This window comes from Macaca thibetana, chromosome 20 (genome assembly GCF_024542745.1).
Source record: "Macaca thibetana thibetana isolate TM-01 chromosome 20, ASM2454274v1, whole genome shotgun sequence".
NCBI classification, from domain to species: domain Eukaryota; kingdom Metazoa; phylum Chordata; class Mammalia; order Primates; family Cercopithecidae; genus Macaca; species Macaca thibetana.
The window spans coordinates 49,994,481-50,022,299 of NC_065597.1; the positions used below are offsets into that span (position 1 = coordinate 49,994,481).

The following is a 27,819-nucleotide window of genomic DNA, read 5'->3' on the forward strand; positions in this document are numbered from 1 at the left end:
CAGGAAGAGGGAACTGTTTGTCTAAAACCTGGCATCAAGAGAGTGTGCCCTGGTGAGACCAAAACAACCATTTTTCATGGCCCCTCAAATCACAACCAGTGGTGTGCTGGTAAGCCAACAAAAACAACAGAAAACAAACCAAAAACCCAATATGTGGTGATTGCTGCAAAATCCTGAAACATGGTGTTTGCTGCTTTGCATGGTGTAGATATTCTCACTGTGGCCCATTTCAGACTACCAAGGTGATGTCAGGGGTTGCAGAAGCAAAGATGGCCACAGGTGGCTCCTGGGAGCTGGTGCAAGCTGGACTCAGCACACTTTCTCTTCCCATAGACACAAGGAGGACACAGCCAGAGCTTTGGTACCTGGAACAGAGTAAGGAGTCTCAGTTAGAAGCGCCAGGGACAAGAACCAAACCTCTTGTTCATCTTTTGAGGCATATTCTGATCTGTTCTTTCATTCCCTCAGCACTTACCCTGTGCCAGGTACTGTGCACCTGAAGGTGCTGAGACCATTGCTGCCTATGCTGATGGGGAAGTATTGGTGATAAGGAGCCCAGAAGAGAGGCACTAATCAAGTGCCTGGGGAGCTGGAGGACTTCCTGGAGGAGGTAGTATCTAAGCTGAAATGGAAGGGAGTAAAGCAGCAAGTGAGGGGTAGAAAGAGTTATTTGCAAGCAGAGGAAACAGGATCTGCAACAGCTTAGCGATCTCACTGGGTTCCCCTAGCAAAAGCATCCTGTTGAGCAGATTTCGTAAATGAACCAGCACCATCCTGAGTGCTTTACAAGTATTCACTCATTTAATCCTCAGATGATCCTATGGGGTATTTAATATTCTTAGCTCCACTGTACAGATGAGATCACTGAGACAGACGGAAGTTATTAATAAGTCAATATGCCCAAGATCACTGGTCTGCCCTTCCTCCCCGCGATGCTACCTTGAAGCATCTGAAGTAGGTGCGGCTTGGGGAAATTTTAGGGGGTACCCAGATATGGGAAACAACTGTAAATTTAGTTCTGGGTTTAATGAAATGTCAGAGTGTGGGAAGTGATGGTTCAGTGCCTCCCCTGCTCCCTGCCAGCCCTTTACACACAAAGACAGAGTATTGTCCATCTTGGACACGTTGACCAAGGCTGTCGGTCAGCCAGTCAACAGAGATTTGTCAGAATCTTTATGTCTTCATCTGGTCTAGGACTGGGATGTTTACAGTGAGCCTCTGCTCACATTTTGTTTTGTTTTTCTTTCTTTTCTTTTCTTTTTTTGAGACGGAGTCTTGCCCTGTCACCCAGGCTGGAGTGCAATGGCACGATCTTTGTTAACTGCAACCTCCGCCTCCTAGGTTCAAGTGATTCTCCTGCCTCAGCCTCCTATGTAGCTGGGATTATAGGTGCATGCCACCACGCTCGGCTAATTTTTTGTATCTTTAGTAGACACGGGGTTTCACCATGTTAACCAGGCTGGTCTTGAACTCCTGACCTTGTGATCCGCCCACCTCAGCCTTCCAAAGTGCTGGGATTACAGGCGTGAGCCACCGTGTCTGGCCTTGTTTTGTTTTTCTACTGAACACTTAATCTGGACTGGGCTCTAGGCTGAGGATTGGGGCACAGAAGAAGTAATGAATCTGTATCCCTGTTATCAGGGAGCATGATAGGAGACATACAAGAGACATGATTTTCTGTATGTTTGAAATATTCCATGATTTAATATTAAAAAAATTTATTTATATTAAATTTTAGACACAAGGTCTTGCTCAGTTGCCCAGGCTGGAGTGCAGTGGCACGATGATGGCTCACTGCAGCCACAAACTCCTGGGCTTAAACGATCCTCCTGCCTCATCCTCCTAAGTAGCTGGGACTACAGGTGCAAGTAGTCGATTGCAGTAAGTGACGATTACAATACGTGATCAAAGAGGCCTGAGGACAAAGGAGAAAACAATTCTGCCTTCCCTCGGGGGGAGGCCTCACAGGGAAAGGCCTGCTGCCACTGTAACTGAGAAGATGATGTTTTACAGTGGTTGCCAGGGAATCAGGGGAAGGTGATTTGGACTGACAGATACGGATAAGGATTTTTTTTTTTTTTTTTAAGAGAAGAGGCAATGGTGAAAATGTTCTAGAATTACATAGTGAGGATGTGTGTACTACAACATCATGAATACACTAAAACCCACTGAGTTATATATTTTTAAGTGGTTGAAATAGTGAATTTTAAGTCATATAAATGTTATCTCAATAAAAAATAAGCTTATGACTGGGCGCAGTGGTTCACGCCTGTAATCCCAGCACTTTGGGAGGCCAAGGTGCGTGGGTCACCTGAGGCCAGGAGTTTGAGATCAGCCTGGACAACATGGCGAAACCTCATCTCTACTAAAAAACACAAAACTTAGCTGAGCGTGTTGGTGGGTGCCAGTAATCCCAGCTACTTGGGAAGCTGTGGCAGGAGAATTCCTTGAACCTGGGAGGCAGAGGTTGCAGTGAGCCAAGATCGTGCCATTGCACTCCAGCCTGGTTGACAAGAGTGAAACTCCATCTTAAATAAATAAATAAATAAATAAATAAATAAGCAAGCTTATGTTTCAACCACAGGGAGTTTTTTGGTTGTAAGTGACAGAAATGGCTGTTTAAAAAGGAAGTTTAGGTGGGGCATGTTGGCTCATGCCTGTAATCCCAGAGCTTTGGAAGACTGAGGCAGGAGAATCACTTGAGACTAGGAGTTTAAAATCAGCCTAGGCAACGTTCAGCCTGGGCAACATGGCGAGACACCGTTTCTACAAAAAAATACAAATATTAGCCAGACATGGTCACTTGTGCCTGTAGTCTCAGCTACTCAGGAGGCAGGAGGATCCCTTAAGCCCAGGAGTTTGAGGCTGCAGTAAGCCATAATCGTGCCACTGCACTCCAGCCTCGGCAACAGAGCAAGACCTTGTGTCTAAAATAATAGTAATACATTTTAAAAGTAAAAAATGACATTTAGGAATATAGTTTCAGGCATGGATGGATCAAGGTTCTCAAATAATTTCTTCAGGTTGGAAGGCTGTACTCTGGGATCTGCTTTCTTTTGTATTGGCTTTAGTCTCATTCCCAAGCAAGCTGAGTAAGCCTCGATGGTGGCCAAAGAAAAGCAGGACTCTCAGAAGCCAAGACTTATAGCTTTCAAAGCCCAAAGGAAAGAAGGCATGTTTTCCTAATGGTTCCAATGATGCTATGAGGAAACGCTCTCATTGGTCAGTTTGAATCATATGCCTGTCCCTGACCCAGTCTTTAGACTGGGAAAGGAATGCTCTGATTGGCCAAGCCTGAGTCACGTGCCCTGTTGGAAAGCTAGGAGTTAGATCAGTTCTCTGGAAGCTGTGTGAACTGAGAGTGGGAAGACGCTGTCCCGGCAAGGACCACCAGGTGGTGATGTCAGAAGAAGGGAGAGTAGATACAGGGCAGGCAGAACGGCAGGGTTCCTCCCGAAGAGTGGTAGGGAGGGGCGTGCCTGCCAGAGGGAAAGGCTTGAGTAAAGGCTCGGAGGTTGAAATTGCGTGGTGTAGGCTGGGAACTGTGGCTGGGTGGTGGCGTGTAGTCAGATAATGGTGTCTAGAGGGGTCAGGTCATGTGTCTGAAGACATGAGAACTGAGGGAACCAGGGCCAACTTGCAAAGAGGTTTGGACAGGGCCTGTACGCCAGTGTTGCCCAAACTCTCATCCCTATGCACACAAGTGATTTCTGCCGTATTTATATTTTTTCTCCATCATCACATTTTCTTCATATGGGCTTCCTCGTTTTGTTTAAATCACTTTATTGTCAAATGAAACATTGTCACCATCACACATGAAAGATCAGGATCCTTTACTGTAAATAGAAGGGAACTGTAAAAACAAGCCCAATGAAACCAAAACCGAGTTATTAACTTCCAGCTAGATGCTGCAGCCTGTGGCAGGCTGATGAGGAGAAGAGAAAGAGAACTGAAAAAGGAATTGTTTGTTTTCTCAGCTCACCATGCCCACATGTCACCTAAAATCATCTTAGGGACCCCAGGGAGCAAGGAAGGGACGCAGTCACAAAGATGGTCCTGGTCCTGGCGCGGGGGAGTGTTTGAGAAAGACACTACTGGCGTAAACCCAGGGGATACAATAGGGAGGCTGACATGGCTGAACAGAGGAGCAGAGAGCAGGGTCCCAGGGACAGACTCACAGCACCGGAAGTTCTGCAGGGAGGAAGGAGGTAGGCAATTGGGGGGCACCCGCTCTCTTGCTTTAGCAATCAAAACCAGGAACCAGAAGGAGGAGGTTTGGCGAGGATGATAAAGAGCTTGTTTGGATATACTGAATCTGAGATGTGGGAATGTCTCTGTGGAGATCCATTCATCTGTTCAAGAAGTATTTATTTATTTACTTATTTTTATATATTTATTTAGAGACAGGGTCTCTGTTGCCCAGGCTGGAGTGCAGTGGCGTGATCATCGCTCACTGCAACCTTGATCTCCTGGGCTCAAACGATCCTCTCGCCTTAGACTCCCCAGTAGCTGAGACTACAATTATGCACCGCCATGCATGGCTAGTTTTTGTATTTTTTGTAGAGATGAGGTTTTGCCATGTTGCCCAGGCTGGTCTCAAACTCCTGGGCTCAAGCAGTCCACCTGCCTTGGCCTCCCAAAGTGCTGGGATGACAGGTGTGAGCCACGGTACACCAACCAAGAAGTATTTATTGAGCACCTGCTATGTGCCAGACACTGTTGTAGGCCCTGGAATAAAGCAGTGAGCCAACCAAACTGAAATCTCTGTTCACCATGAGTCTACTTTCTACAGGGGAGATGTGGGAGACCTGGCAAGAAATAAGAAATAAAAGACTTAATAATATATACAATATATAATAACATATGTTACATGAGATAGGAATGGCTACTGGCTAGGACATGTGAAATGTTTAGGTGGGGAATGTGGAAACTGAGACATAACCCAATTGCAGTTGAATGTATGACTCTGGAGTTCAGGCAAAAGATCTCGGCTGGGGAGATATGTTTAGAAGACATCATTCACTCATTCGTTCACTCATTCACTCATTCATTTATTCATTCATTCATTCACTTAGTAAATGTTTATTGAGCATGCTCTATGTGCCAAGCACTGTGCTGGGCTCTAGACTACACAGTTTCTGCTCCATGCAACTCCAGTTCAGATTTAGCAAAGGTTGTAATTAGCTCCATGGAAAGAGGAGAGGAGATGGGGAGGGCCCAAAATGGGCCCTGCTGACCCCTAATGTGTAAGAGAGGGCAGAGGAGAAGACCTTGGAAAAAGAGATCGGGGCCAGGTGCGGTGGCTCATGTTTGTAATCCCAGCACTTTGGGAGGCCGAGGCAGGTGAATCACAAGATCAGGAGCTCAAGACCAGCGTGGCCAACGTGGTGAAACCCTGTCTCTACTAAAAATACAAAAAAAATTACCCAGGCCTGGTGCCAGGTGCCTGTAATCCCAGCCACTCGGGAGGCTGAGGCAGGTGAATCGCTTGAACCTGGGAGGCGGAGGTTGCAGTGAGCTGAGATCGCGCCACTGCACTCCAGTCTGGGTGACAGGGCAAGACTCTGCCTCAAAAAAAAAAAAAAAAAAGAAAAAAGAAAGAAAAAGAAAAAGAAAAAGAGACTGGACAGGAGCAAACAGCCAGTGTCAGAGAACCAAGAGGGGCCGAGTTTCAGGAGTGAGGGAGAGGCTAGTGCCACAGAGCGGTACGGATTGAAACTGAGACTTGGCTTGGATGGTGGAGCTGGCTTCAGTACAAGTAGTTTCATAGCAGAGTCGGGCCGACTCTGCACAGAGAGGGTTGAGGAGTGGGTGCAGAGGAAGGAAGTGGAGCCCAAGAGAGGAGACAGCTTTTGAACACAAGCACTGTGGCTGGGGGAGAGAAGGCGAGAGAGAGAAATAGTAGGCGGGGGCGGAGGGAAGCTTGGGCTGTTTGAAGATGGAAAGACTTGAGTAGATGTGCATGGCGATGAGGAAAGGCCACAGAGGGAGGCAGGTGAAGACAGGGGAGTGATGGTGTTTTAGGGTCCAGAGGGAGAAGAGAGCTCAGCCTGGGAGAGAGGGAATGACCCCACATCAGGATCAGGAATGGCTACATCATTAGAGGGGCACTGTGCAAAATAAAAATGCAGATCTTCTTATTCAAAAAGGGCTGATAATTTGGCTGGGCACGGTAGCTCACGCCTGTAATCCCAGCACTTTGGGAGGCCGAAGCGTGCGGATCACTTGAGTCCAGGAGTTTGAGACCAGCCTGGCCAACATGGCGAAACCCTGTCTCTACTAAAAATAAAAAATTAGTCGGGCCTGGTGGCTCGTGCCTGTAATCCCAACTGAGACAGGAGAATCACTTGAACCCGGGAGGCAGAGGTTGCAGTGAGCTGAGATTGAGCCACTGCACTCCAGGCTGGGGGACAAGAGCGAGACTCCGACTCAAAAACAAAACAAAACAAAACAAAAGGGCTGAGAATTCAAGATGGTCACTCTTGGTTCCTGGATTAGGAGTGGGCCGAGTTGTGCCCTCTGGCTGCCCAGCAGATATCCCTGGGGTAGGAATGACTGTCACCATGCTCCAACCCAAGGTCCCATGAGGTGAGCTACTGACCTTGATCATCCTTTGCACCTGTGCCCAGGCCTCCTCCAGGGGCAGAAGGCAGCAGTGGCCGTGGATGGTGGTGGAAGGGAGAGGATGAGTAGGGCCTGGTGTGCTGGGGACAGAGCAGCAGGTGGCCAGGAGCCTGTCCCAGGGAAGCAGGCAGGTGGTGGGACCATGTGTGAGCTAAGGCTCCAAGCCCTCAGTGGGTGGTCCTTGGTCCCACCGAACCCCCCTACAAAATACAACTTCAGAGATAAAATTTTTAAGACTTTCTTTTCTCTTTTTTTTTTTTTTTTTGTTGAGACAGAGTCTCGCTCTGTTGCCCAGGCTGGAGTGCAGTGGCACAATCTCAGCTCACTGCAGCCTCCACCTCCCTGGTTCAAGTGATTCTCCTGCCTCAGCCTCCCTGAGTAGCTGGGATTACAGGCATGTACCACCATGCTTGGCTAATTTTTGTTATTTTCAGTAGACATGGGATTTCACCATATTGGCCAGGCCAGACTCAAACTCTTGACTTTGAGTGATCTGCCCACCTTGGCCTCCAAAAGTACTAGGATTACAGGTGTGGGCCACTGCGCCTGGCCAAGAATTTCAAAATGGGGACTTCAGAGCATGACACTGAAGAGTAGGGGTCCTCTGAGCATGGGGGTATGGGCTGCTGTCTGGTCCACAGCTGTGGAGCCGGCCTGCCCTGCGTCCACTGTAACAAGAGAGGGTGGATGCCAATACGGAATGGGCAGGAATTTGGCAGGATCCTCTGGAAGTGAAGATTGAGTGCCAATACAGAGGGAGAGGATGGGGATTGGGGAAGGAGCTTGAGGAAGAGTCTAGAGCCTAAAGTTGGATGCATGAATGCACCTGCGCGTTCATTTCCCATTGCTTCTCTGACAAATTTCAACAAGTTTAGTGGCCTAAAACTGAAATTTATGATCTTGCAATTCCAGAGGTCAGAAGTCTGAAACTGGTCTCACTGAGCTCAAAATCAGGGTCTCAGCAAGGCCGTGTTCATTCAGGAAACTCTAGGGAAGTCTGTTCCTTGACTTTTCCAGTTTCAAGTGGCCACCTGCATTCCTTGGCCCATGGCCCTTTCCTCCATCTTCAAGGCCAGAAGCATAATATCTTGAAATCTCCCTCTGACTTGGTTTCTCCTGCATCTCTCACTTATGAAGATCCTTGAGATTATTTTGGGCCTGTCTGGATAATTTAGGATAATCTCCCTCTACATCTCAGGATCAGTTGATTAGCAATCTTGCTTCCATCTGCAACCTTAATCCCCCCTTGCCATGTAATGTAACATGTTCACAGGTTCTGGGGATTGGGACATGGACATCTTGAGGGGTTCATTATTGTACCTACTACAATTTTTAAGGTTGCTTTACGACTGCAAAAGAAAACTCACAGTAGTTTAAAGAAAAGCACACTTACAGTTTATTTAAGAATTTAAGGTTGGTTTGATCACTTGGTGATGTAATCAAAGATCCAGGCAGGCCTTTTTCTTCTTCCACTGTGCCATATTCAAAATGCCTCCTCTCATCTCCAGGCTTGTCTCCTCATGATTGCAAGGAAAATGCCTCCTCTCATCTCCAGGCTTGTCTCCTCATGATTGCAAGGTGGCTGCCAAAGCACCATCCAAAGCAGAAAGGAAGGTGGAAAAGGGGCCTTCTCCTCCATGCTGCTCTTTTTGATTAGGAAGGAGAATTGCTGGCTTGCTCTGTGGTTCCATGGCAGAGAGGAAGGTCAGGCAGCCCAGCTATGTTGACCAACTCAAGCTAAATTTGCTGCTAGAAATCAGGAAATCATGGATGATGGTGGAAGGGGGAGGATGAGTAGGGCCTCGTGTGCCCAGGGCAGAGCGGCAGGTGGCCAAGATCCTGTCCTAGTAAATGCCAGTTCCTGGGTGGGATCACGCTAAGGTGGGTCATCAGTATATAGGAGTGATGGGTCAGGGTGGCCAGAATCAGAGGTCAGTCTATGGCTGGGATCAAAGATCCGTCTGTGGTGAGAGTCAGGGATCAACATGTGGCTGGGGCCAGCCTGCAACCAGGATCATGAGTAAGTCAGTAACATGGGTCGGAACTCAGTTCCTGGCTTGAATCAGAGCTATTCTGTGGTGGAGGACAGGAGGTGGACTGTGGCCAGGATCAGAAGTCAGTCTGTGGCTGGGTCAGGGGTCATTCTGTGGCTAGAGTCAGATATCATAATGGAGTTGGGATCAATCAGTTTAGTCTTCTCTCTCTTTCTCTCTGCATCTCTGCTTCTCTCTGTCTCATTCTCCTTTGCTGTAAAGATCTGTTGGAAGCTCAGCAACTTGGGTCCATGGAGAAGAGAGAAATTGAGTCTGGGCAAGGTCCTATAAGTCCTGGTATGGAAGAACATAAGGGAAAAAGAGAAAAAGTCTCTAGAAAAATGTCAGGAATATAAATATAAATATATACATATAGATATAGATATATATATGATGAGAAATGAATGATATAAAACCACAATTATGCAAACACCGACTCTGCATGTAAACAACATACAGAAGTGGCACAAACAGATACAAACACAAGTGGGTTGAATGATGGGACTGGGACAATTTTTTGTCCTAGATTACAGTTGCTCCATTCTGCCCTTTTTGTAATAAAGTCAAATTAAATTTAGAATGTCATTTTTCCTCTAATTATGTTTTATACCCTCACCTCCCACAAAATCCACAGACCTATTCAGTGTAATATTAAGGATAATATTAGCAGACCAGGCACAGTGGCCCTTATCTGTAATCCTAGCACTTTGGGAGGCTGAAGTGGATGTGGATGGATCACTTGAACCCTAGGGGTTTGAGACTAGCCTAGGCAACATAGTGATTCCCTGTTTCTACAAAAAAAAATTTTTTTAAATTAGACAGGATTGATGATGGTGTGTGCCCCTGTGGTCGCAGCTACTTGAGAGCCTGAGGTGGGAGAATCACATGAGCCCAGGTGTTCAAGGCTACAGTGAGCCAGGATTGAGCCACTGTACTCCAGCCTGGGTGACAGAGAAAGATTCTGTCTCAAAAAAAAAAGAAGAAGAAGAGGAAGAGGAAGAGGAAGAAGAATGTTAGCAAATACTTTTAAGGCATTAACAAGTCCCACTTGTTGCCCAGGCTGGAGTGCAGTGGCACGATCTCTGCTCGCTGCAACCTCCACCTCCCAGGTTCAAACGATTCTCCTGCCTCATCCTCCTGAGTAGCTGGGATTTACAGGCACCCACCACCATGCCCTGCTAATTTTTGTGTTTTTAATAGAGACAGGGTTTCACCATGTTGGCCCGGCTGGTCTCGAATGCCTACCTCAGGCGATCTGCCCGCCTTGGCCTCCCACAGTGCTGGGATTACAGGCGTGAGCCACTGCGCCCAGCTGCAAGCATAGTTCTTCCCAGCTGCAGGCATAGTTCTAAGGGCCTCACAGATACTGACATATTTAATTCTCACAATAGCTACATGAGGCAGATACGATAATGATTCCCATTTTACAGAGGATGAATCAAGCACAGAGAGGTTACACGCTGGTCTGGTGCCACACAGCATATCTAACGGACATTAGGCTCTTTGGTGCTGGGGGAATTTCTGGAAAATGCAGAGATGGAAGAGAGGTGGGATGGGGGGTGGGTGGGGATCTCCCAGGCCAAGTTTTCTGGGCACGGCCTGGACCTGGAGCTGCTGGGATGGAGCAGGCGCGGATGCTGATGTGGTCACCAGAGGGCAGCAGGCACCAGCGAGATGACCTCCTCTTCGCACCCCTTCCACCCTGGCCTGTGCGTCCCGGTGGAAACAGGTGGGATATGGCGGAAGAAATGACACGGTCCTCCCATCACCACAGGCAAGTTAAGCTTGAGAGCAGCCGGGTGTCATCTGGCCTCCACTCTCCATGTCATCTGCTGCTCACCCCACCACTGTGGCATGCAGAATACTGCTCTTGTGTGCCTTTTACCAAGGAGGAAATTTAGGCCAAGAGTGGGCAAACACTTCCCATGGTGACACAGCTTGGAATCGGCAAAGGCTGGACCTAACCAGGCAGGGTGAGCGCAGAGCCCTTGTTCCTCTGAGTCTCTGTTCTGAGTGGAACCAGGGAAAACGATGAGCCCATGCTATATACAGGGCGGTTAGTTAGGACTCAGGTTCGAAGCCCGGCTATGTCACAGGGTAAGGGCACATCACATCCTGGGCAAGTCCCACGCAGCCTCATCGGCTGCCTCGGAGGATCCAGTGACGTCAGACCTCCTTCGTGGTGGGAGCTCAAACACTTGCTGGGTTTTTTGTTTTTTGTTTTTTTGGTGTTTTGCTTTTTGTTTTATAATTAATAACTTTCGTGGGAAAAATAAAGTCAGAAAGGTTGTTCAACCGGATGTTCATGGAGATACTACGCCTTCAAAAACAAGTACTCATTTTGTGATCGCCCACACAGTGCCAGATGCTGGGGCGGGGATGGGATTTCCGGTGGTTTTTCTTCACTTTCCTCTTTGTACCTTCAGGCTTTCTCTGAATAGGAAAAGGTCTGCACGTGCTGATAGAGTAATCAGAAAAATGCAATAAGCCGCTTTTTGTAAAATAAAAAAAAAAAAAATTAATGCAGACGCACTCACTGCCTTCCTCCCCACTCCTTCCTCCTCCCCACAAATTCTGTGTAAAGGCAGGGCTGAGGGAGTATCCCAAAATCAACATCTCTGGAAGCGCCCCCCTCAAGGGCCCAGGCCACTCAGCCCACTCTGGTGCTGCTACCCTGGGGGCCCCTCCTGCCCTCTGATCCAGCCCCGGGGGCTGCCGGGGAAACTCCCGCAGTTTGGGCCCACGACCCTGGACCCTGCCTACTTCCTGCAGGGCGGGGGCTGGCCTGAGTTGGGCCCACCTGATCCACCAGGTCTTCCCGCCCCTCTGTGGCTTCCCAAAGCCCAGCCAGTTCAGTAATAGGAGCTAAGGCCAACAACTTGGATTTCTTTTGCGTAAGATCCTGGGGAGGGAACCATGAGTCCGGCCTCTCTTCTGTGTTGGGCTCCCAGTCCAATTGCATCTCTAGCACTCAAATATATTTTCTATTTTCTTTTTCTTTTTTTTTTTTTGAGACAGAGTCTCGCCCTGTCGCCCAGGCTGGAGTGCAGTGGCGCGATCTCGGCTCCCTGCAAGCTCCGCCTCCCGGGTTTACGCCAGTCTCCTGCCTCAGCCTCCCAAGTAGCTGGGACTACAGGCGTCCACCACCACGCCCGGCTAATTTTTTGTATTTTTAGTAGAGACGAGGTTTCACCGTGTTAGTTAGCCAGGATGGTCCTGATCTCCTGACGTCGTGATCTGCCCGCCTCAGCCTCCCAAAGTGCTGGGATTACAGGCGTGAGCCACCGCGCCCGGCCTATTTTCTGCCTAATTTTTAAATTAGATGTTTCTGAGACAATGCTCAGGCAAAGTGGATTTGAGCCGACATCTGAGTAGGTGTCAGGATGACATGAGCTGACATATCATGGCGGCCGGGAGCTCTTAGGTCAGACCTGGGTTCAAATCCTGGCTCCAGGATTTCCTAAACTAATCCTCAACCTCTCTGGACTTGTTTCCTTATCTGTAAAATTGGGATAATCATTGAGCCTGCCAACTAGAGCTGTTTGGAGATGTAAATGACAGTGGCTGGACGGTGCTTAGCATATTGCTTGGCCCTAAATAGATACCTATTTTTATTTTAAATTATTATATTTTATTATAAAGAGCTTTCAGAGGCAAGAAGTCTAGAAGGCTAATTCAGGCTCTGCTATTCTCTGGGTGACTTTGGGCAAATCCCTTTTCCTCTCTAAAACGGTTTCTCCATCTGTAAACAGTGTGATTTGGGCAGCTAAAGGGATAGATTTGGGCTTAGAACAAGGAAGTGTTTTTTTTTTTCTTCTTCTTCTGAGACAGGGTCTCCCTCTGTCATCCAAGCTGGAGTGCAATGGCACGATCTCAGCTCACTGCAACCTCCGTGTCCCGGGTTGAAGCAATTCTACCAACTCAACCTCCTAAGTAGCTGAGATTACAGGCGCCCTGCCACACCTGGCTAATTTTTTTATTTTTTGGTAGAGATGAGGTTTCACCATGTTGGCCAGGCTGGTCTTGAACTCCTGACCTCAAGTGATCCACCCGCCTCAGTCTCCCAAAGTGCTGGGATTACAGTCGTGAGCCATCATACTTGGTGCAGGGTGTTTCTAACAAATATCAGGCTGCATGTGAGGTAGAGAGCTCCCCATCATTTCCAGTGTATTATGTAGGCTCCTAGAGCAGGAAGGAATCTAAAATGGCCAAGCCTCTCAAGTGTGAAATCAGGGCACCTACTCAGAGACACAAAGTGATACAGACATAGGAGCTTCAGGTTCCCAGTCTGCCCATCTAAGGCCCACACCATCACTCTGCCTGCCTGGTATGTGAAGTGCAGATCACTTGAGAGAGCCTGGGTGATGGAGACACTGTCTGGATTCCCCTATAGGTCTGTTGCTAACTAGCTGTGTGACCTTGGCAAAGTGTATCAGCCACTGTCGGTGTCCTGTCCACGTCTCCTTGCTGTGCCAGAATCTCTCAACACCTCCAACTCTCAGTTCAATAATTTTTTTTTTTTTCTGGAGTAGCTGGAAGTGCTGGAGAATTAACACTCCTAGAAGCAGCTCTCAGCCAAACACAGATGGGAGCTGGTGGACAAATACCCCAGCTCCCACCCCTTTGCAGGCATAACTGGGCATGTGCCGTGCATGGTCTTCCAGAGATCCCCGGCAGGTGTCAGTTGCCCATGCTGGTAATCTGTTGGATAACTCACCCTTTTGTCAGAGGTTTATTTAAACCGGAGCAACTCCATCTTGAATAGGGGCTGGGTAAAATGAGGCTGAGACCTACTAGGCTGCATTCCTGGGAGGTTAAGGCATTCTTAGTCATAGAATGAGATAGGAGGTCATCACAGATACAGATCATAAAGACCTTGCTGATAAAACAGGTTGCAGTAAAGAAGTCAGCTCTAACCCACCAAAACCAAGATGGCAACAAGAGTGACCTCTGGTCATCCTCACTGCTACACTCCCACCAGCGCCATGACAGTTTACAAATGCCATGGCAACATCAGGAATTTACCTTACATGGTCTAAAAAGAGGAGGCATGAATAATCCACCCCTTGTTTGGAATATAATTAAGAGATAACCATAAAAATAGGCAGCCAGTAACCCTCGGGGCTGCTCTGTCTATGGAGTAGCCATTCTTTTATTCCTTTACTTTCCTCATAAACTTGCTTTCACTGACTCCATGGACTCGCCCTGAAATCTTTCTTGCGTGAGACCCAAGAACCCTCTTTTGGGGTCTGCATCTGGACTCCTTTCAGGTAACACTTTCTTGGTTCGTGCCCTTCCCTGCCTCAGTTTCCCACTACCTTTGCAGGGTTTCCTGGGATTACTTCCTAAATCAACTATTTGAATCCTTGTCTGGGGAACCCAAACACAGATGGCAAGTTTTTTAACCCCCTGCATCCTGGTTCCTCTGCATGGGTGAATTCCAGGAGTTATTAGAGACACGACACCCACAGCAGTGTCTGGCAGTATGTCTGGTTAATACATACAAAATAAAGAGACAAAGAAACTTTATTTATACAAAACTCCACCCCTTCTGTTCCACTCTCCTCAGCAAACACAGACAACAGGTGATGAAACTATCTTTAAAACACACAGATGAGCATTACTCAAGCCAAGGTCCCCGCCTTCCCTAGCACCTGAGGTCTGGGCCAACGTGCAGGGTAACCGGTGCCTTATGCCTGCTGCCTGGATTGCTCGGCCCACAGGGTAGCTGAGCATATTCATTCTGGGGGTCCCAAGCATACGAGGAGTCCCCAGCCATACAGCTGTGCATGGGTATTTGGCAGCAAATTGTCCCTGCTCTAGTCATCGCAATTTTTCATGTCCTCTGCTGCTCCCCTTAACTGAACACCCCTTGACAGCCGGGATCCTGCCTCCAGCATCAACCTAAGGAAGCTCTGTTCAATGAAAGAGCACCTCTAGGCAATGACCACCTTCCCTGAACTGCAATTTCTCATCGATTTCCCAAGGCCGCCCAAGTCATTCCCTTGATGACTGTGTTAGTTTCTAGGCTCAGCTTCTAGTTCAGTGAGACAGAGGCAGGTGGGCCTCTATGTGGGCCATGGTGATTTGGCGGGCAAAACATGCCCTGGGCAGGTACAACAGGGACAGTCTGCTACAGAAGTTGTGGATGGAGCAGCCAACAACTTGTTCACAAGTCGAGGTGCCCAAGGATGTCAGTTTTCCTGCAGAGGCCTGCCGTGGGGCACGGCGACCCAGTGCCCTCTCCTCTCATTGGATGTGGTGAGCCCAGCCCAATGCTGGGCAGAGTCCAGTCTCTGCAACCCAGCGTTAGGCCAATGTCAGTGGAACCTAACACCTTCATACCACATTTCTTCAAGTCTTTTGGAAATCTGCCAGCCTGGCTGCCTTCCAAGAGGTGGCATTTCCCAGGCATGGATAAGCCCTAGTCCTTATCTGCAGACCTCAGCAACAAGAGGGCACGCACCTAAGAGACCCTCATGCATGTGGGACCCACGGAGACAAAGTTCACGATCTGGGGAGTCTGGCTTGAGCTCTGAGCACTGCCAGGGGCAGGATGGAAGGACAGTGAAGATTTACTCTTCTCTGAGATGCCCGAGGGTGCCAGGGAGTACGGACAGAGGCTGGCCTCCAGTGGAACCCCACCTAGAGAGGGGTCTGGGGCCCTCAGGGGGGTTGTAGGGGGCGAGGACCTGTCTCCACAGCAGCAGCCACAGCAGGGACTGGCCACGACAGGGGCCTGGCCACCATCCTCCTGGCCATGACACTGCTTCAGGTGGCCGCACAGGTGGCAGGTGAGGGCTGAGTAGACGATGCCACTGCCCAGGCTGTCCCCAAGGGGGTCTGTGGCCTGCTCCGGGGGGAGTGGGGGCTTTTGCATGTCCTCTACTTTTTCCCCTGGTTCCAGACCCAGGTGCTCTGGGGAGTTGCTTGGGAGGTGTGAGCTCTGCGGGCTGTGAGGTGGCTCCCTGTCCAGTCCAAAGGTGAACAAGGGGACAGGGACTGGGGCAGGGTCCCCGGGGCAGCCAGGAGTGAGGTCTTGGAAAGGCTTATACCCCTCTTCCCCACTGCTAGCCCCAAATCCACATTCCCCCGGGGACACGGCACTGCTGGCAAGCAGGCTCGAGAAGGCCTTGTACCCAGCCTCTCCCGGGGGGCCCAAGCCCGCCACCGCACTGGCCTGGATGCCACCCTGCTGCACCGCATGTACAAACTCGCGATAGCCACTGGTGGGGGCCGAGGCGGGGGCTGCAGCCGCCCCGTGCTGGAGGACATTCCGACGGAGGATCTGCTCCCAGGTTTCTGGCTCAGCTGGGGCCACAGTGGTTGGCTCAGAGAGCTGGGGGGCACAGGGCATCTCAGGGTCCACTTCCTCCAGATGTCTGGCCAGCAGCGGGTCTGGACCCAGCTCTCTGGGACATGGGGACTGGCTCAGGGAGTTGCTGAAGCTACGGTAAGCAGGGTTGCTTGAGATGACGAGGGGCATCTCTGTGCAAGTCGGGTTGTCTGGGCTCTGCGTTGGGCTGGCAGGAGGACTCGGCTCCTGGTGGAGAGGCTGCTCCTTGCCCCAGGGAGGCACCTCCTTGGGCCCGGCACTTGGGAACTCATCCCAGGGCACGTGAGCACTCGTGCTTCCCAAAGGTGGAAGAAGGCACGACTCCCCCATGTCCTGCTGGAAAAAGCCCCCATTCTCCCCTCCGAGCAGGTCCAGGAACAGGCTCTCTGTTAGCCGGGCCACAATACCCTCCCTTCCCTCCTGGAAGTCATCCCTATTGCTCTCAGATGATGTACAGAAGCTCCCTTTTTCTTCCTCTACCTCCTCCTCCTCCTTACACTCCACTGGAGCCTCAAACAACTCCACGCATCGCACCACGCTGATGCTCTCTGGCCAGAGGACTGTCTTGCTGATCTCCACCGGGCACCATGCTGATTTTCCGGAGCCCCCGAATGGCAGATCTTTGACAGCCTTGTGGGGATCCTCATCCCTTTTCATGTTGTGCTCCAGAAAACAGGGCAAGAGCTTGGTAAGACAATTCTTCCAGTATCTGCAAAAGCAAAGTTTGGTCAGGGTTCAGTTTCGATACTTGAAAAACTCCTATTCATTCTTCAAAGCCCAGCCTGAAATCACCATGTCCCGATGGCCGTCTACTGCAGACATGCCTTTTAATGTTATAATCAGTAATTGATCAGTCTATATTGCTAGAATGGGAAATGAGGGTAGGGCCTGTGTCTTTGGGATTTCAGGAACCCAGCACATGTCCTGGCACCAAACACAAGCTCAGATCTGTTGAATAAGATAAAGTCTTTATGGATGATTATAATTAAAAGCAACACCATATCCCAAGCCATGACCAATTAGAATGGATATGGAAGCCGGATGCAGGGGCTCACGCCTGTAATCCCAGCACTTTAGGAGGCTGAGGCGGGAGGATCACTTGAGCTCAGGAGCTTGAGAACAGCTTGGGCAACAGAGCCCAGGCTGTCTCAAACATCTCTACAAAAATAAAAAAAAAAAATGAAAAATTAGCCGGGCATGTTGGTATATTACTTTAGTCCCAGCTACTCAGGAGACTGAGGCCAGAGAATCACTTGAGCCCAGGAGTTTGAGGCTGCAGTGAATCACTGCATCCAGCCTGAGGGACAGAGCAAGACCCTGTGTCACAAAAAAAAAAAAAAAAAAAAAAAAAAAAAAAGATGCAGGGTCCTAGGGTTGAAGAAGCATCCTGGACCCCCTTTAGTGTCTGGAGTGTGGAAAGGTCCAGCAGGCCCCAGGGAGGAAGCTAAGGAGGCCACAGTGGCGGGGCAACACAGCGAGAGCTTGTCTTTACAAAAACTTTTTTTATTATTATTATTTTTTTTGAGACTAGAGTCTCATTCTGTCACCCAGGCTGGAGTGCAATGGCACAATCTCCGCTCACTGCAACCTCCACCTCCCAGATTCAAGTGATTCTCATGCCTCAGCCTCCCGAGTAGCTGCAATTACAGGCAAAAACCTTTTAAAATAGCCAGGCGTGGTAATGTACGTCTGTAGTATCAGCTACTCGGGAGGCTAAGGAGGGAGGATCACTTGAGCCCAGGAGTTTGAAGCTGCAGTGAGCCATGACTGCACCACTGCACACCAGCCTGGGCAACAGAGTGAGATCCTGTATATTTAAAAATAAAAAGTGGGGGAGTGTTCAGGATAGTGGCTATTTGCCAACAAGTATACAATTAGGTCAGGATTTTAACAACAGGCACGTCTGCTCTGATTGTTAACTATAACAGCACTCCCAAGGGGCTTCACCATGTACCTGACACACCAGTGAAACTCAGGGGGCTTGGCCAGCACTCCACGTTTCCAAAACACCCCTCCTCCTGCCGTCCCCTGAAGCCTAATGTCACAGGGCAATTACCGAATGCCGGGGGAGAGAAGGCAGACATAGAGCTAGGGGCTTGCCTCGCCAATTCTATCACCTTCCCAATGCATGCAGGCTGTGACCTAAGTTCAGATACATACGGGCATTTGGCTGCTTCCTGGCCTCGGGATCGCTTCTCCCACTGTGACTCCTAAAATACAGAGACAGCCAATGAAAGAGCAGAGTGGCCTTGCAGCCCGGCCTGCAGGATGGCAATGCTCAGGAAGGGGCGCAAGCCTCAACATCACACAGGTCGGAAGTCCAACAGGTCACTTACGCTTTCTGAGCCTCAGATTCCTGGGAATTAATGACATTGTCCTAATATTCACAGGGACTGTGGTCGATGGCAAAAGTGGCCACAGAGGAGTGCTCTGAATCTCCTCCCATCCCTTGAATCTACCCTGGCCCTGGGACTTGCTTGGACCCATAGAATGTGATGGAAGTGACATTGTGCCAGTTCTGCGCCTGGGCCTCAAGAAGCCAAGGGATTTCTCACCCTTGAAAACCGAGCCAATCTGTGAACAAGCCTGGGCCGGCCTGCTGGAGGGTGGGAGGCACATGGCTCACGCACCTACACTGTCCCAGGTAAAAGTCAGCCAACTAGGCTGGGTGCGGTGGCTCACGCCTGTAATCCCAGCACTTTGGGAGGCCGAGGCGGATGGATCACCTGATATCAAGAGTTCGAGACCAGCCTGACCAACATGGAGAAATCCCGTCTCTATTAAAAATACAAAATTAGCCTGGCATGGTGGTGCATGCCTGTAATCCCAGCTACTCGGGAGGCCGAAGCAAGAGAATCGCTTGAACCAGGGAGGCGGAGGTTGCAGTGAGCCAAGATCATGCCATTGCACTCCTGCCTGGGCAATAAGTGCAAAACTCCGTCTCAGAAACAGAAAAAAAAAAAAAAAAAAGCCAACTGTCAGACACGGAGGGAGGCCACGGAGGGAGGCCAGCTTAATCCAGATCTGCCCAGCCCAGCCTCCCTCGCCACCCTCACTGCTGAGCCCAGCCCCAAATGCCAGCCTGCAGAAGCATGAGCTAAATAAAGTTGGTGTTGTAACTCTCTACATTTCAGGGTCATTTGTTACACAGCAAACATTAATGAATACATAAATGGCACTTGGTATTTGCAAGAGGCTGGAATATGCACTTTATATGTATTGCCTCAATAAATTCCAATATCTGCCCTACCGGGTAAACACTGTTATAACCCACAAGAGGAAACTGAGGCTCAGAGAATTAAGCAACTTGCTCAAGTCCACACTGCCAGTGAGTGGCAGAGTCAGAAATCAAAGCCAACACCACCAGATTCCAGAGTCCCTGGGAAAGCAAGGACCCTCAGACCTTCTCTTCTAGACAGGACCTGTATCCCCCGTTTCTCCTTCCTAAAGAACTCCAATCTTGCTCAGGCAAACCCCACCCACTCACCCACAGGACCATGGCCTTGGGGAAGCTGACTCCACCCCTGGCTCAGGGGTGGGATACATTTCAGGCCAATGAGAACCCGGAAGGGATTTGCTGGTGCTGCGGGGGCAGTTTCCTATGCTTAAGAGGAAGACACAGAAAGCCTGTCACCCTCTCCGTCCTCCTCTCCTTCTGGCCTCTAGCCCTGGTACTGGCACCTCCCCAGGGAATGACACAGTGATGATGACCCAAGGGTCATTCTCCCAAGGGGAGGGAAAAAAACCAACCCCAGAGGAGCCCACCCCAGGCTGGGATTGCCAAGGGGAAGGGCGGGAAAGCCTCTGGTCTCCTGATGACCTCCTTCGGCTTCTACCTCTGTCTGCCCTGCAACCCTCCTGACTGTCCATTTGCCATTCCAGAAGCCAATGAATGTCCTTAACAGCCCAGGTGTTCTGAACCACACTTCTTCCTGCACGCAGTCCCACATATCCTCACCCACGCCCGCTCCTACCTGAGCATCCTGGATTATTATAGCCACGAGGTGGCTGCGGGCTGGGTTGGGAATCTGGTCCCACCATTCTTTCTTAATCCTGAAAAACAAAAGGAAAAAGTGTTGATCTCTGAATTACTGATAGGTGAATGCTCCTCCCATAAAAATGGTCGTTATCACCAATACTTATTTGGCATCAGAAATCTCGGCTGGTTAGTTTCTGGAGGTCAAACCACTGACTCCTTACTCTAACCTGGTGACATGGATTCTATTGCTAACCCTGTTCTACAGATGAGGAGAGTGAGGCCCAAGAAGGTGGAGTGACAGCTGGTAGGTGGCAGAGCCAGGTTCACACTCCCGCATTCTGTTACCCAGAGCAGAGTTCCTGATGAGGCTACCTGTGTCCTCAGTGGGAATGAGACCCCAGGGGATTAGGAAAGACTCAAACTGCAGAGAGAGGATTCTAGGCAACAATCCCTTTTTCAGAGCAGCTGAGGGCAAATGACCAGGGAGTGGCCTGGGATGGGCTGGGAAGCTGGGGGATCTACGCAGAAACACCCCCCCTTCTCTTTCCTGGCCTGCCTGGGGCCATGGTGCATCATCACTGCGAGGTAAGATCCTCAGACCGCTTCTGAATTAGCCTCTGCCCATGGTTTCAGTCAACACGTATTTATTGAGCACCTTCTATGTTTGACTCACTGTGCCCGGCCCTGAGGCCACAACAGTGAACGAAACAAAGATGCCTGCCTTGGTGAAACTGACCTTCAAGAGGGACAGATGGATGATAAATGGAGGCAGAAATGCTTATATGAGGCCAGGCATGGTGGCTCACGCCTGTAATCCCAGCATTTTGGGAGGCCGAGGCAGGTGGATCACCTGAAGTTCGACACCAGCCTGGCCAACATGGTGAAACCCCGTCTCTACTAAAAATACAAAACTTAGCCAGGCATGGTGGCACGCACTTGTAATCTCAGCTACTCAGGAGGCTGAGGGAGGAGAATCCCTTGAACCCAGGAGGCAGAGGTTGCAGTGAGCCGAGATCACGCCACTGCACTACAGCCTGGGTGACAGAGTGAGACTCCATCTCAAAAAAAAGAGAAAGAAAGAAAGAAATGCTTATATGAGGTCAATGATTCATGGCAATAAGTGCCATGAATAAAGATAAAGGGGTAGAAGTTCAAGACCAGCCTGGGCTACGTAAGTGACAGCCAGTCTCTACAAAACGTAAGAAAATTGGCCAGGCACAATGGCTCATGCCTGTAATCCCAGCACCTTGGGAGGCTGAGGCAGGTGGATCACTTGAGGTCAGGAATTCAAGACCATCCTGGCCAACATGGTAAAACCCCATCTCTACTAAAAATAGTAGTGTGGTAGTGCACGCCTGTAATCCCACCTACTCGGAAGGCTAAGGCAGGATAATTGCTTGAACCCAGGAGGCGGAGGTTGCGGTGAGTCAAGATCACACCGCTGAACTCCAGCTTGGTCTTTGAGACTCCATCTCAAAAAATAAAATAAAATAATAAAATAAAATAAATAAAAAATAAAATAAAATAAAATAAAAAAGAAAATTAGCCAGGCCTGGTGGCACACGCCTGTTGTCCCAGCTACTCTGGAAGTTGAAATGGGAGGATCACTTTAGCCCAGGAATTGGAGGCTGCAGCGAGCCATAACCATGCCACTGCACTCCAGCCTGGGTAACAGAGTGAGACCCTGTCTAAAAAACAGAACAAAACAAGAAACCAAAGACAAAGAACAGCAAAGAGGCAGGCATGTTGGGATATGGTGATGGGGAGTAGGAAGAGGTACAGGTGATAGGGAAACTGAGGCTCAGAGCAAGGCAATCAGCCCAAGGTTGCCTGGAGGCATCAGTGACAAGATATGGAGGAGAATTTGCATTCCCTGCCTACCTAGTGTGTGCCGGGCCAAGAGTGGGCACTTTCATCAATCATGTGAATAATCCTCAGCCACCTCTAATCCTGACTTGGTGAGGTTGAGCTTGCTAGTCCCATTTCAGAGATGGGAGGACTGAGGCTCTGAAACACCACGATTCCAAGGGCTGGCAAGAGCTCTCTGGAAACAATGCTCCTTCCACCACCACCTACCAGTCACTCGCCCCTCATCTCATCCCTCAGCCTTTACTGTGATTCGGCCTCCTCTGGCTGATGAAATACGTTCTCACCGTCACTCTCAATCTGCAAAGCAGGAACCCCAGGCTCAGGGGTTTCAGCAACTTGTCAGCCACCAGCTACTGAGCTCCAAGGCCAGGATTCAAACCCAGGTCTCCTGACTCCATCAGGGCAATCATCGCAAATTCCTCTGGCTCCTACCACATACCCCCAAAAGCCCCCAATTGCCCAGGCAGCCAGTGTCATAAGGGGACGTGGGATGACTCTATCTTGCTTGTCCCTGGGCAGCTCATTCTCCCCAGTCAGGGCCCGCCTCAGATTTTCCCTCCTTGGAGAGCCTTATCCTGGTCCCCCCTTGCAAAGAGCACCCCAGAAGATCTCTGACCTGCACCCTGGTCTAGTGCATTCAGAGCGTGGGTCACTATGGAAAACCATCTGTTCATCATTGATATGTATTCTGTCTCCCTGCTAAGATGCCGGTTTTACAAATGTGGTGTCCTGGCCAGGCGCAGTGGCTCAGGTCTGTAATCCCAGCACTTTGGGAGGCTGAGGCGGGCAGATCATGAGGTCAAGAGTTCAAGACCAGCCTGACCAACATGGTGAAATCCAGTCTCTACTAAAAATACAAAAAATTAGCCAGGCATGGTGGCGTGCACCTGTAATCCCAGCTACTCAGGAGGCTGAGGCAGAAGAATCGCTTGAACCTGGGAGGCGGAGGTTGCTGTTAGCCGAGATCGCACCACTGCACCAGCCTGGGCAATAGAGCGAGACCCCATCTCAAAAAAAAAAAAACAAAACAAAACTAGGGTCCTTGTTGATCTCGTTCTCAGCTCTACTCTCAAGGTGTGTAGTAGCTGCTCAATAAATATGTATTATTGAATGAGAGGACTGCAAAGGGGCAGATTGGAGGGGCAAGTCCCTGCCACCCTGCACTCCAGAGGGACCGCTCGGCAGCACTGGGCCCAGGACTCACTTGGTGACGCTGAAATAGCATGACAGGCAGAAGAACAGGATGAAAACGCAGGCGGCGCTGACACCCCACAGGAGGCGCTGCTCGAAGGGCTCCCTGTAGGCTGGAATTGGGAGGGAAGCCATGAGCTGGAGTCAGCCATGGTACAGCCCGGGCTCCACTTCTCAGAACTGGATACCCAGGGTCAAGACCCTCCTCCGAGACCCTCCACGATCTGGCCACCGACCAACCCTCCACCTCATCTCCCCCCACTCTCCCTCTTGCACATTGAGTCCTCATCACACCGGCCACCTCATTGCCCCCTGCTCCTCCAAAGCTCAGTGCCACCTCCAGATCTTGAACTTGCTGCTCTTTCTTTCCGGAAGCACAGAAGTCAAATGCACCGACCTAGAAGCCGTGCTGTGTGACGCAGGACAAGTCCCTTACCTTCTCTGTGCCTCAGCATCCTCATCTGTACTATGAGGCTAATGACAGAACTTATCGTGCAGGGCTGTTGCGAGGATTGCATGATGAATCAATAGATAATGCACTCAAAACAGAGTGGCCTGTCCACACCATTAGCTGCCTTCATCTCAACATGGTTGACTCCTCCTTGTTCACTTTCATCGTCACATTCTCTGAAAAGTCTTCCCTGACACCCTCCCTATGGTTGCCCTCCCATCGCTCCATCACCTTCCTCTGCTTTTATTTTCTTCCCAACACTCACTGTCATCCGGATCCGTGTGATTTCTTTCTTTCTTTATATGTCTGCTTTTTGTCTCTCCCCTCCAGAATGCCAGCTCCACAAGAGTGGGGATTTCTGTCTGCTTTGTTCATCGCTGATTCCCCAGTGTCTAGCACAGGGCTAGCCATGTAGGATGAACTCAGTAACTATTTGCTGAAATAATTAATGAGGGTCCTACACATCGTATCTGTTTCATGTAAGCTAATTCCCTTCCCCAGGTCAATGGCAGAGAAGAATCAATTCAAAACCTTCCCAAGCACCTGGTTCTGTGCTGGGCTCTGGAGATACAGCCATGGAGATCCTGCCTACGGAGCTCACAGCTCAGGGCGGGAGACACGTGGCTCAACTGATATCCACAGTGCAGGATGAGCAATGCTGAGAGGGCTGTGTGGTGGCAGGGTCGGGGTACTGCCAGCCGCCACTGCACCCACCACGTTGAAGAATCTTCTTTCCTCGAGTTTTCACAGCAGCCCTTACTCCTCCCATTATACAGATGGGGAAACTGAAGCAGTCTTCTTCACTCAACAGCTTTTTCCTCTCTCCCTTGTCAGGGAGCCATGACCACCCTAAGGCTTGGGCCAATCACGATTATCCTGTTCCCTTTTCCAGGCATTGGAGTTCCCAGTCTTCCTTGCAATGAGCAAGTAACAGTAACCATGTAACATGTAACAGTCCTGGCCAATGAGAAGTAAGGGGAATTGTGCTAGGGAAGCTTCTAGAAAGATGTTTGCTTCCCGATGAAAAAAGAGAGATGCACAAGGTACACTCTCTCGTAGCAGCCTTTCCTTTCCTTCCTGCTTTATGTAAGGCAGTGTGCAATGGCCAACCTGAGGGCATGGGTGGCAAGTCTAAGGATAAAATGCCACTGTGTGAAGGATGGCAGAAGGGAAGAGATATCACTCGGTTGCTGTACAAAACCCAGTAGGTCCATTTGTAAGATTTCATTTTATGTGAGACAATCAATATTTCTACTGCAAAAGACCTGTGGGATACCTCACTGAAAAGAGTTGTTTCTGGGATGTAGGTTTCAAGTGAGCAAGTTCCCAGCCTCCTTTGTGGCTATGTGTAGTCATGTAACCATTTTCACCAATAGAATTTGAGAGGAAGTGATGTGGCCCACTTCCGGGCTGCCTGCTTTCAAGAAGCAGATGTGCTCTCCACACCATCACGCCTCTTCTGCTGGCTGGATGCAGAATGGTGGGGCCCTAGAGCAGGGATTCTTCACTTGGGGTTGGTGGACCAACATGGCTACAGGTAGAATTCAAGGCTCTGAGAACTTGGATGGGAATGAAATTACATCTTTGTTTTCCCTAACCTCTGACACCTGGCATCTTCCATTAAGGATGGAGGAAGGGGCCAGGAACACTGGCTCCCACCTGCAATCCCAGCACTTTGGGAAGCCAAGATGGGAGGATCACTGGAGCCCAGGTCAAGAGCAGCCTAGGCAACATAGTGAGACCCTGTCTCTATTTATTTTAAAATTTTTAAAATAAAATTAAAATTAAATTTTAAAAAAAGAATGGAGGGAAGAGACCCCAATAATGATAGCATCGGTGATCCTGTCCCCAGGAAAACTCACAGCTACTCTCATATCACATCACAATTGCAGTATCATAAGGTATTATTTATGCTTATCTACGTTGCAATTACAGTAGTTATGAGATCTACCCCTAGAACTTATTTATATCTTAATAAAGAAGCACATATATCCCTAGATTAAAAATGTGTTTAAATATTTTATAACTGCATTTCAATACAATTACTTTCCTCTGTAATTCTATTTATTTTATTTTATTTCATTGTATTTATTTATTTTTAAAGATGGGCTCTTGCTCTGTCACCCAGGTGGGAGTACAGTGGTACGATCACGGCTCACTGAAGCCTCAAACTCCTGGGCTCAGGTGAACCTCCCACCTCAGCCTTCCCAGTACCTGGGACTGCAAGTCCATGCCACCATGCCTGACTAATTTTTTGTACAGATGGGGGTCTCACTATGTTGCCCAGGCTTGGATTTTATGTATTTAAAAATATTCTGAGATGAGGTCCATAGGCTTCACCAGGCTGCCAAATGGAAACAGGACACAAAAACAGTTAAGAATCTTTGTCCTGGAGAATGATGGCACCACGAGATGGACAGAACCTCACTCCCCAGATTTCTATAGGTAGGGAAACCACCCACAAACCAGCAACATTCACATTAGCTTGTTACATGAGCAAGAAATATATTCCGATAGTGTTAAGCCATGGAAATTGCGGGCTTGCTTGTTACTGCAGCCTAGCCTGCCTACCTGACCGATACACCATGGCAGGTGGTAATTTCATTATTTGCCATTAGAGGCATCCTATGATATAAAAACCCAGAGACTCAGCCAGGGGATGCGTCTGGCCACAGGGGAAGAATGGAGAGTGGAGATTAGCATTGCTAAGGCCTCTTGATACTCACAGTTGTACCACTTGGTGCTGGGGCTCCACTCACTCCAGGTGGTGTTATAGTGCTGAGCCCAGGCCCTCACCCGTGCCCTGTAGGAAATTCCAGACTTCAGGGTGCTGGCTGGGATGCGGAGGGTGGGTTTTAGGTAGGTCACGTTATGGATTCTGGACTGGTAGAGAAAAGGGAGATGTTAGTGCACCAGCCGGGAATGAGGGCGACCAGTGCCCACCCTGGTTGCTGTCCTTAGCTGACCCCACCATGTTTAGAGCCATCAGCCTAGGTATGTGGTTGTTCATCCTGTTTAGGTCCTTGCTTGCCACCTCTGTAACTGTGACCAGGCCAAAGCAACACAGGTTAGGCTCCCCGACTCATTAGCTGTATTATGTTACTTAGGCAAGTTGTTTAACCTTTCTGAGTTTTCGTGAGATAATTCAATATCATCTGTAAAACAAGGGTAAGAGTCCCCACTACCACTTCCTGGCTGTGTGACCTTATGTAAGTGACATAACCTCTCTGGACCTCAATGTCCTCATCTGCAAAATGAGGGTAATAAAGTGCCTATCTCCCTCCCCCCAGGGTTGTGGTGATAAGGAAATGGGTTAACATAGGTAAGTATATTGAGTAGGGTTTGGTATACAAAAAGCACAGGGTGATCTTTCTGAAGGACTGGCAGGGTCAAGGCATCTCTCTCTGTCCCTTCATGGGCTTCCTAGTGTCTCCATGGTCAAGTCCAAACTCATTGGCCTAGAATCTAATGCTCTGCCCAACCTAGCCTTCACTGAGAAGTGACCTCCAAGATGTGTTGTTAAGTAAACAAGGTAAGATGCAGATGTGTATGTGTTCTCTGCTTCCTTTTATGTTTTTGTTTGTTTGTTTGTTTTGTTTTGTTTTGTTTTTTTAAAGAGAGATAGGGCCAGGCATGGTTCACGCCTGTAATCCCAGCACTTTGGGAGGCCAAAGTGGGTGGATCACTTGAGTGAGGAGTTCAAGACCAGCCTGGCCAACATGGTGAAACCTTGTCTCTACTAAAAATACAAAAATTAGCTGAGTGTGGTGGCAGGTGCCTGTAATCCCAGCTACTCAGGAGGCTGAGGCACAAGAATCATCTGAACCCAGGAGGCGGAGATTGCAGTGAGCTGAGATCACGCCACTGCACTCCAGCCTGGGTGACAGAGTGAGACTGTCTCAAAAAAACAGAAAGAGAGAGATGGCACAAGGATCATTGCAGACAAACCTAAGATGGCCCCCAGGATCCCCACTTTGAATCATGTCTTTGTGTCATCTGGTCTTCTCAAGTGTAGGCAGGACCTGCTACTTGTTTCTAACCCATAGAATATGGTAAAGGTGATGAGATATATAGAGGATTTCATGGATGTGATTATATTACAGAAGACTGCAAGTCTCTCTGCCTTGATGACTTTGCAAAGGGCACACGGGAAGGAATGTGGGGTTAACTACAACCAAAAGCCAGCATGAAACTGAGGCTCTCAGTTCAACAGCCTGCCAGGACCTGAATGTCACCAATATTATATGAGCTTAGAAGTGACCCTTCCCCAGTTGAGCCTCAGATGAAACTGCAGCCCCAGCCCACAACTTGATTATAGCCTCCCGAGACTCTAAAG

At 49.3% G+C, this 27,819-nt stretch overlaps 2 protein-coding genes across 5 annotated transcripts in view; one reads left to right on the forward strand and one right to left on the reverse strand.

The window, feature by feature from the left end:
• NSMCE1 (NSE1 homolog, SMC5-SMC6 complex component) overlaps window positions 1-27,819 on the forward strand; it is a 369,302-nt gene that overhangs the window by 211,495 nt on the left and 129,988 nt on the right. The gene's annotated exons all lie outside the window — the stretch shown is intronic.
• Window positions 14,166-27,819, reverse strand: part of IL4R (interleukin 4 receptor) — a 50,195-nt gene continuing 36,541 nt past the window's right edge. For all 4 annotated transcript variants that reach the window (XM_050773918.1, XM_050773917.1, XM_050773919.1 and 1 more), the window contains 5 exons: window positions 26,210-26,366; window positions 23,046-23,145; window positions 19,968-20,046; window positions 18,154-18,203; window positions 14,166-16,702 (listed from right to left, as the gene is read on the reverse strand). In XM_050773918.1, the coding sequence (XP_050629875.1) occupies window positions 15,124-16,702; window positions 18,154-18,203; window positions 19,968-20,046; window positions 23,046-23,145; window positions 26,210-26,366 (1,965 nt within the window). In that variant the 3' untranslated portion in view covers window positions 14,166-15,123. The remainder of the gene's footprint in view (window positions 16,703-18,153; window positions 18,204-19,967; window positions 20,047-23,045; window positions 23,146-26,209; window positions 26,367-27,819) is intronic.